Source organism: Sesamum indicum, linkage group LG7 (assembly GCF_026168435.1).
Source record: "Sesamum indicum cultivar Baizhima isolate 11 linkage group LG7, ASM2616843v1, whole genome shotgun sequence".
Lineage (NCBI taxonomy): Eukaryota > Viridiplantae > Streptophyta > Magnoliopsida > Lamiales > Pedaliaceae > Sesamum > Sesamum indicum.
In genome coordinates this window covers 15,488,876-15,499,404 of record NC_142663.1, presented here as the reverse complement: position 1 = coordinate 15,499,404, position 10,529 = coordinate 15,488,876, and the positions used below count along the sequence as shown (strand labels likewise).

The window sequence follows — 10,529 nt, the reverse complement described above, 5'->3', positions numbered from 1 at the left end:
CTAACATCAGAATTGTTGATATTATTTGCACAAATTATTTTCTGTTTTTTAAAAAGTTAAGCATATATCATCCAAAAATGTTAATATTATTACACAAATTTCCTCTATTTTTGACTGTTAAAGGTAATTTCTATAATTATACAAAAGATATGAATGATTAATATAAATGAATTGTAGATTAGGAGTTGTAAATACAATTGTTTTCCAAATGTATGGTTAAAAAAGAACTGACAACTCAACTGGATCTTACTATTCTATGTTTATATTATTATTTGCTTGTTGGATTGTATGTAAGATCTTACAGTGGCTTCCAATTAATGGAAGCAAGAAAGAGTGGTTAGATGTCCATCAAGAAATATTGCAGCCAAGACAGAAAACCACATTGTGAAAGGACAATGTGTGTGTGTGTGTGTTGGTAATAAACATATTTCATTAGCAAAAATTAAGGAACAAAACATAAATCTGAGTTGAAGATGAAGATTTGTCTCTTGTAAAATACAACCCAATATAACAAAATCATTGACAATTTGAGTGATAAGCCCAGGTTGCCAGTTCGAAGACAATTGCGTTCGTGTAAAAGAACAATATATGACATAAATACTATAATACAAACATGATTGCAAAACAACCCTCAACAAATTATGAGGGTGTTCGATTTACAACATCTTACAAAATATTTGAAAGCTTATAAAATATTACAAAAAGTATTTGATTTGATTTCATTAAAAAAGAAAAAACAGCACATAAGCTCCAAATTTCAAATGTTAGGACTTGCTTTTTTTCTTTTAAAAAAAGTGAGCTTTTAATGTATTTTAAAAATTTTAATAATTTCTTTCAACTTAATTATAAAAATATCATTTCGTACGTCTTATAAGCTCCATCTCAGTTTATTTTTAAAAATAAATAATTATATTTCATAAGGTAATTGTTTTTTAATGTTCTTGGTGAAATTGTGGGTTGGTGGTTGATATGGGCCGATATATTTGCTGCATTCGGCCATTTGGACTTGCAATAGTGGGCTAAACATAAGCGGGCAACTTTATTGAGCCTCGGGCCTTTAGTGTAGAGGAAGTCCCTCCAACAAAATGAAGTTCGAATAAACACATCTTCCCCCCGTCGCCTTGCTGCGTTCTTTTTTCGTCAAGCAGAACATCTGTTTGAGGAAATGCGTGACAGAAAATGCGGAAACAATGAAGAACATAAACCCATCAATGCTCTTAGAAGATCCCCCAGATTTCTTCACAAAAATCAAGCGGGCTTCGAAAATCCAGGGACTCCAGTGCCTGCCCCGAGAAGATTCCGGGCTCCTGATTTCTTCTCTACACCTATCGTCTCCTCATTTGCCAAAAACCAGAAAGAGGGGGATGGAATTTCGCGGAAGGGAAAGCGAAATGGGAGCGAGTCGAAAAGTTTGAGGAAACCTATCGAAGGGTCTAGGAGGTCTGCAAGATTGGACAGCCGAGCCAACTTGAGCAGCCCGGATTTGCAGAAACAATGTGTAATGGAGAAGGCGATGAGAAGGAGTTTGGTTTGTGGTCTTAAATCTGCAAATAGTCAGCTTCATAAGTGCGATGGAGTTTCAAAGAATGGAGATAGAAAAGTTACTGGGTTAGAAAGTTCAGCGAAACCTGGCGCCAAAAGGTCTGGAAGATTGGATGGCAGAGCCAATGTTAGTAAAGCTGAAGAAGTCCTGCATTTGCAGAAGGAATATGTGATAGAGAGAAGGGTGACCAGAAGTTTCATTCGCGGAAATAAATTTGTATATAATCGGGGCAATGAGTCGGGTTCTGGGAAGGATTCTGAAGAGGGAGTAAGGGTTTTACCCAAAGAAGGGAAGGCTAAAGTTGGTATTGGTTCTTGTAAGCAGAGCCCGGAGAACATTGAGAAGAGGTTTACTCGTTGCTCTAGTCGAATAAAAATCTTCCAGCAGGTTGAGGAAGCTGGCAATGTGTCGCCTGAATGTCGGCATATTAACAAAAATTGTGAAAGAAAGAGGCACATTTGTGAGAAGAGGAAAAGATATCAAGTCGAGGAAGAGTGTGAAATTGTTCAGGGATGGACCAAAGAGCAAGAACTGGCCCTGCAAAGAGCCTATTTCACGGCAAAGCCCACACCTCATTTTTGGAAGAAAGTTGCTAAGATGGTAATGTGCCTTTAAAAAGTTGTTATAATTCTTGTTACACATGTTTCTATTTCTTTGTCCTTTGCTTTTCCATCATACTCATATATGCGAGAAGAGATTAGGCTGTCTTAGTGATATTGAGAATGTTAAAAGAAGGACGTAGGTTAGCATCTTAAATTAGAAATGATGTAAAACTTTATGCTGGACTAGAATTTCAAATCTGTTCAAAGGATAATGATATGAATGATGTTTAGCTGCTCCAACTTTCTGCTGACTCCACCTTTGCATGGAGCACTATCATGCATTATATCATGGTGCATATATTACTGTAAGTTCGACTTCCTGGTTTGCACAAGTTTTATTTCTGGTAGTGAATCACAAGTTCCTTTTAGCATTAAGAGCAATGTGCCTTCATTGCAAATGCTCAAAGGTTTTACTGAATCCCAGCCAGTGTTACACCTAAGCTATACTTTTTGTGTTGATTTAGTTTTTATTAAGAAGAGTCGAACATGAATTTCATTATCAAAGTATTCTTTCTGGATATGCTTATGCAGTCTCCTCCCTTTGGAAAATGTGAAACTTGTAACCCCCCTTTTTATGCTGCTCTAGAAATGATTTCAATGTTGAGAGGAAGGCCAGAAGTTAATATATATGCAACAAAGCCTAACAAATCAGAATTCTATAATAGGAGAAGCAAATTTTTTGCTTTTCCTTATTCAAATTTGTAGGCTGGACACTGCTAATTATGGATAATAGGTGTCTTCGTGAGGGCTTGAATTAGTTGTAATATGCTGCTTGGTGCCCTTCCATCATGCAAGGTCCACCGTTTGTAAGTTGCACACTCTACTCACTCAGCAAGTGAAATTTGATAATCAATTCTGGGCGGTGTATTTGGCTTATACTTGTAACCTTCATCAGCTCTTAGGGGGTCATGGCATATAAGCTAGCTATTTTGCCATTTAGACTAACAGTACTTGCATTCTCTACATATTTTCTGGATGGTGAAGCTCCAGAATAAAATTGTTTCAGCCACTGAGGCAGCCATTTGTCACGTTTTTGGGATGTTAGAACATTTTCCTTGCTGAGTCTTCAAAGTTCAACCTTCATTTGACATTGTTATTCAGAGCTGCAGGTGCCTGGAAAATCTGCTGAGGAATGTTTTGACAGAATTCAATCCGATCTCTTAACCCCATCTCAGCCTCGAACACGTTCAAGGGCAAAAAAGAACTTATCACCCCTCTCCTTCTCTGCTAGTAAGTTGCTTAGTCCTGCTGAGGTGAAAACTAAAAGGCTTAGGTCTACCAGGAGGAAGACGCTTCTAGCACAGAAGACCGTAAGACAACTATTGCAAAAGCAACAAAATGAAAATCAAGACTATGAAACAGATTTGTTTGCCGTTCTTGAGCCAACAATGGATTCGTCTTCACTCAATTTTCAAGGGGCTACATTACTTACCTCACCAGTGCCTAACAAAGGATCTGGCGTTCTTACAAGATGCAGAGAGACGTCGAGATTAAATAGCTCACAAACGGAAGATTTTGCAAGTCCCCCAGTTTTGAAGCAGATAAAAAACAAGGCTTTGCATGAGAAATACATAGATCAGCTACATTGCAGGGATGCCAAGAGAAAGGCAGAATCATTAAGGAATGCTAAATGCATTCAGGACAAAAAGTCCACTGATTTGAAAGTGAATTCTGTGAAAGTTGCCAAAGATGCTCTGGTTTTGGATGCACAAGATGCTATCCATCAGCTTCGAAGCCTACAGGCCAGCACAAATGATAACCTTGATGACGATGACACCATTAGTCGTAGCAACGAGGATGAAGATGAAGATGAACTCTGCTAAATCTCTCCTTTTGGTTTTATTAGTATTACATTCGTAAAATCTATAACTGGAATTCTCCCATTTGAAGCAATCAATCTTCAGGTAGGGAAATAAAGGCATTTGTTTTTGGTTTGTTTTCAAAACCTCAAAAGCTGAATTGCTGACCAGCGCTTTACTCTTTCCCAACTGAAGGGAGACTGGTACGACAGTTGAACCCTGTGATTCATCGGGCAAATAATCCCATGTAATATCCCATGTGTGTTGGATATAACATTTACCAACATATTTAGAATTGAACAAAAAGAACAGAAATTATCGACACGTATGGACATGGTACCCATAAAGTAAAAAACATAGCAAAACATGGCTGGTCGCATGTCCAGCGCATTTTGGAATCTCCATTCTATTTGTATATACTAACTGTCGTGACACACCATTTTCGCAGCAATGCTAAAATCATCACTTGGTGTCTATAATATCTCTTTTTTATAATTTATAACTAATTATTCTTACATGCATATAATAATTAAGTTTTATATTTTAAAATATATTATAAATAAAAATAAAATATATAACCTCAATGTTTTCTCTTACTATCTTCAAATTTATTGCTTTTTAAGCTTATGCTCATTTTTCCTTTTACTTTTTCCTTAGTAGTATCATAGTTTAAGAATTACATTAACTTACATCCAACATTATAACTTATATGAAGTTTTTTCTACAATACAGATATCTATATATCTACAATCAATTGTTATTCACTTACATTTGTATGTTTATATTATTTTTTTTTTAAATAAGAGCGATAAATTATTATTAATTGAAATAAATTAATTACAATTATTCTTGTTGGATATACAATCATACTCTGTCAATAATATCAAATAAACAAAATTTAATCAACACTTACTATTACAGTAGATACAACACCTACTATTCAGTAGACAAAACATCCCGCGCATAGGGTGGGGTTCGAACCCATGATTTTTAAGATCATAGAGCCTCAGCTTTGCCAATTGAATTAGGCCTCATTGACCGTATGTTTATATTATTGTAATATGAAATTTATAAAATAAAATTATTAGATTTTATTTTATTATACCATGTCCGTAATGCACATTAATGTAGAATAGTTATTGATGTAACAAGTCTGATTTAAAAATTACTCCTCGCTTGCAATCTTTTTGGGGTGATTAACTCTAATACATATAATAATCAAATTCAAATTTAAACATGTTGACTTTTACCAACTAACTTAATCTCGTTCAACATTCAATTGACATGAACAATAATTTGATTACTTTAAGTTAAATATTTTGTAAGATTTTTTTTAATAGTAAAATTACAATGAAAACAACCAGCTAGAAATTTGAAATACATATGTAATTATAATTAGGCTGGTCCAACGCACTCACTTCATGCTGTTGATAAGCTATCATTCATGATCAGAGCAGCAGGAGTAGAAGAGTTAAATGTTTTCGAACAAGTGCGATTTTGAGGTTTTTGAACATAGTTTATTGGTAAAAATCTGCCTTAACTATTGAGATTTGGATTTGGAGAATCAAATATTTTAAAATCATATATTTGTTTTCTTTATTTTAAGATTAAAAATATTATTACTGAATGTAATTGATTCCTTTTCTTGTTTTTTTTACTGCCCATATGTATATATATACTCATTGTGTGTATATAAAATTCGATGAGTTAGAAATAAAATAATAACTCTTCTTGGTCATGGTATCAAGAGCGAGTTGAAGTATACTGTTAGCCATCTCATCCTATTATGGGAGATAAAAATAAGAAAGAATCAAACACCTTTCTTGATCCAAAATCAAGCTATTATCTTCATCCCTCAGATCATCCGGGACCTCTAAGTGAGAATGGAGAAAAGTAGTTTATATGGAGGAAGACCTTTTTGAATGCCCTCCGATCCCAAAATAAAGCAGGATTTATTGATAGGTCTATCAAGCAACCACAGGTGAGCTCATAAGATTATCAGTCCTGGCAGCTATTGTTCTGGCATGGCTAACCAATGCACTTACCAAGGATTTGCAGAGAACAGCTGCACACACTAAAATGGCAAGAGAAGTTTCCTTGGATTTGGAAGAGAGATTCGCTCAAGGTATAGATGCCAGAATTTACGAAATTAAGAAGAACAATCTCATTATTGCGACAAGAACAAAACACAATTTCAGCCTACTATGGTAAATTGAAGGCAACTTAGGGAGAGTTGCAATCATTTGATACAATCCCAGTAAGTACTTGTGGATATTGCAACTGCGGGCTGACGAAAGAAATTGAAAAGATGATTTCAATAGGTGCATTGAACGTATAGATGAGTTTGGTGTTCAAGAAATAGTTGCAGTTTGCTCCTCCTTGTGCTGTCAAAAATGGCAAATATACACATCCCCATATCTGTGCAGAAATTGTAAAAAACATCAAGCTGTTTATCATTAAAATACGCAGGCCTGAATATATATATATATATATGGATTAAAAGTAAAGTGCAAAGTGATGGGATGGAGAGCAGTACTGTTCCATTAATCCCACTGGTTATAAATCGAACGAGATCGACATCCAAGACTGTCTCCAGTATACGACGTGCACAGTCATTGTGTGCATATGTTTGAACAGCTACCAGTTCTAATAAATAATTAGCAAAACAAAAATCAAACGCGCACACACACACATTCTTTTTAAAGAAGAAAGAAAGAAGAAACCCAGAAAATCATTTTGAGAATTTAAAATCTGCCTTAAATTGTTTTCCCCCCATCCAAACATGCATTCTTGGTGGGCTACTTGTGCTTAAATGTACTCATATATCTTTGAACTTGTACTGAATCATGGAGACACACACACAAACACAGAGAGAGAGTTAATTAGGAGTGGCATGATGTTCTTACTTGTTGTAAGATGAAGACTTTGCAGATGAATGGATGATGTTGATAGAATTAAAAAGCTACCAAAAAGGATGAATCCAAAGGGATAGCATGATCCACAACCATTCATATTATTGAATTGATGATGATGAGTTTGGGGATCAATGCGATCCCTTTGGACTCCTCCTTCAGTTGCTGTAAACACACCTCTCAGTGTGTGTGTGTGTGTGCAAGACGAACCCACGATAATGGCTTTATCAACAAAACTTTTGGCCCTATATATATATATATAATGCTTTCATTAATCTACAGTGATATTCATCAAATATTTATTCGTTTTCATCATCCTCTCTTAATTCAACTTTTTGCATTTATTATCATGAAAACAATATTAGTATTAGTGGATATATATACACATCATTTCTTTTATATGTATTACATAATTAATTAAAAGTATTTTGGAGCTACGTATACCCGCCCACACTCCATATTATTAACATATATACTTACAAAACTTTCATTCTTACTTAAATATTTTAATTAATATAGCTACATATAATCATTTATGTATTTCATATATATGATTGCATCATTTGAATATGAGGAAAAAAAAAAAAAGGAATATAGGACGTGAAGTGGCTTTTTCCATAAGAAAGCAGACATATGGAGAGAAGGTTTACTAGTGTTTGGTCGCCTTTTCCTAATTCTTAAAAATTCCCTATTATTATATATTATTGTTAATTATTACTTCAATATATATTATATATAGCTAATAATTTACTTAATTAAAATAATAATTTGTGTTAATGATGATGGTCTTGCTCCCATCCCCACAATTCATACCCCTTTCTTTTTATTTTTAATAATGCTAATATATATATATATATATATATGAGTTTGTGGGCACATGAAAAATATGTTGACCCTGTAATCATAGAGTAGTAGATATCAATAGATTGTACGCCCTCTTCTTTTAGGGTTTTTATTCTCTTTTTATTATAATTAAATAATAATTTTAATTTTATTATGATATAATCTTTATGACGAGGTGGCCTTTCATTTAATTTATACGTTCCAGTATCGAAAAGAAGTAAGTTTTATGGCCTTCTAATCTACCATAAAAAGAAAGGCCAACATAATGATGGTTGGGGTGGGGTGGGGTAGGGGTGGGGGACCTTTTATATATATATATATAATTATTTACATAATTAAGAGTTTTGATCACATTCTCATCTTTTGGTTATCAGTAGCTGTCGTCACTATTTCTGATTAAAATCCTTTGATGATTTAATCACTGATAGTTCCCAAAAAAGAGTATTAAAAAAAAAAAGGAAAAGTGTAAAATAAATTGTAAATATATCCTTTTCATAATTTACACAAACTCATTATAATTAGATTCAAAATTATACTTACGTCTCTTGAGTTCTATTATATTTTATATATATCTTCTTTCGATTTTGACAAAAGATTATGTGAAATTTCAAGCTTGTTCTGAGAATTTTTTATTTACTTGAATTTAATCGTTTTTTACAGAAAAAAATGATCTTTGAACTTAATTGAAATTCATATATAAGTAGCATATAAAATTTTGAAAAGATAAAAAGTATGAATATAAATAATATTATAAAAGAAAACCCTTTAATCGTACCAACTTTAGATTGTCCCAATTTACCATTCATTTCATTTCTTTTCTCTAAAAATATTCGGTCAGATTAGTAATTTTAATATTTTTTAATAATTTTATAATTATTTTTTTTCTCTTAACTATCCACTACCCCACATTTCTCTGTCACATTACTTCTTCATATTTATTATAATTTATAATTATAATTACAAATTTATTTTCTTCTTATCATCTTATACCAAGACTTTTTTATATGCTTACGGGAACCGCACATTTCGATAACTAGTATAATATAAAAATAAACCTAGGTCCATGAGGGCATTTATATTTATAAAAAATTATAACATATAGGTGAAAAAGAATATTAATATCCTATAATATGGTCCACATATTCGAACAACCTAGCTACTTGAGATATAGTGTTTTTTTCCTCACGTTTTTTGATTTGGTGTGAAACAAATTTAACAACAATCACATTCTTGACAATAATAGGTAGACCCCATCACATGGGAATAATAATAATTATATATGCTGTAATAAATAGACCTTAAATATTCACATGATGCTTTGTTCATCAAACTTTGGTCTATCAATTATTAATTTTAACAAAGTGGTTGAGATGTCTAGTACCAAAATGTGGGAACCTACCCTAATTAATGTCTTGCACGATTTCAATTTAAAATAGACCGACTTTAGTTTTATTTTGCAACATAGATGGTCGGGTCACCATATATGGAGTAGATGTTAGAACTAGTTGTTTACAACACATTCCATGTATGTGAAATAATATATTTTAAAAAATATAAATAATTAAATATTATTTTTTATTTTTTTTGTAGGAGAAAATTAATCATATAAGAAATAATTGTGATAAAAATAAATAATTTTGAAGCATAATTATATGAAGCAAGAAAAAGAGGGGAAAAAAATAGCTAAAATGAAAAATTATTTTAAAAAAAGGTAGTTTTTACCACTAACAGAGGGCAGAATGTGGAAGATAAAACAGAAAATTTGTGAATTATTATTTTTTTAAAATGAAAGATTCTCTTACAATATATTTAACTTGTAAATCCCACCAATCATCAATCAATTTACTTACCCCCTATTCTCAATCAACTCAAGTACACATTTTGTAGGTTGTCTCAAAAGTAAAAGTTAGTCAAATCAATTTTACACTAATTTCCTTTTATTTAATTAATTAGAATAGAGTTGATATTAATATTGTGTAAGCCTAATTTCAGTCAAACACCTCATTGTCAACCATTGCTTGGTGATGGGGCAATGCTGCAGTGGAGCCTGAATAATCACATGGATACAATTAAAAAGGTCCCAACGGCTAGTACTATTTGACGACATTTGAGCCCCACCCTTTTGCCCTTCTTCACCCCTTATTCCCCCATTAAACTATATTGTATCCAATTTGATTTTGGGACTACCACAAAAAATAATATCAATTTCAAATTATTATAATACATTTATCATGTGATTGATTACTTTCAATCCATCAATCATGCAGAAAATGATATATAATATTTAACATATAATTAATTTAAATCCAAACAACTCGATTTGAATTAAAAAGTTAATGAGGAGAGGTAGTGAGTCAAAAGTCATATCAAGAGAAAATCAGATGCCATGAAATTCCAATCACCATCACCAATTTAAGCTTTTGATGTCTGCCCATAATTGTATAAATGGCTAAAGCCCCATATTACATGTTTCGGTGCAATCACCCTGATTCTTGTGGTCGGCTCTTTTTACTTCAACTATCACAAACTTTGGCTTCTCCACTTTGGTTGGTTCTCAAAAATTACAATATATATAAATTTCTTGGAAATAACTTTCTAAGTATTTATTATTTTCAACATATAATATTTATTTATTTCCTTAATCTTATTATGATATTATGCCGTATATTACTATCATTTAATTGTACGGTTACAATAATTATTTTAATATCACTTTTCAAATAAATCGAGATATTGTTGTAAATTAATATCTATTCTAAGCTAAAGTTTGGACAGTAAAAAGTAGTGTTATTTTTCATGGATGAAAACTTTAATTTATCAGATTTAGTGT

The 10,529-nt window shown here is 32.4% G+C and overlaps 1 protein-coding gene across 1 annotated transcript; it reads left to right on the top strand.

Annotated features, from left to right (window-relative positions):
• Positions 1–1,021: 1,021 nt before the first annotated feature.
• On the top strand, positions 1,022–4,098 carry LOC105167094 (Homeodomain-like superfamily protein). The gene is made up of 2 exons (XM_011086668.3): positions 1,022–2,143; positions 3,255–4,098. The coding sequence occupies exons 1-2, from the start codon at positions 1,166–1,168 to the stop codon at positions 3,966–3,968; spliced, it is 1,692 nt and encodes a 563-aa protein (XP_011084970.1). The 5' UTR covers positions 1,022–1,165; the 3' UTR covers positions 3,969–4,098.
• Positions 4,099–10,529: the final 6,431 nt, after the last annotated feature.

Bases quoted from the DNA above. Each gene is read 5' to 3' on its own strand.
- LOC105167094 (XM_011086668.3), top strand. From the start codon at position 1,166: ATGCGTGACAGAAAATGCGGAAACAATGAAGAACATAAACCCATCAAT. The intron at 2,144-3,254 runs GTAATGTGCCTT...TCAGAGCTGCAG, and splicing joins GGAAGAAAGTTGCTAAGATG to GTGCCTGGAAAATCTGCTGA.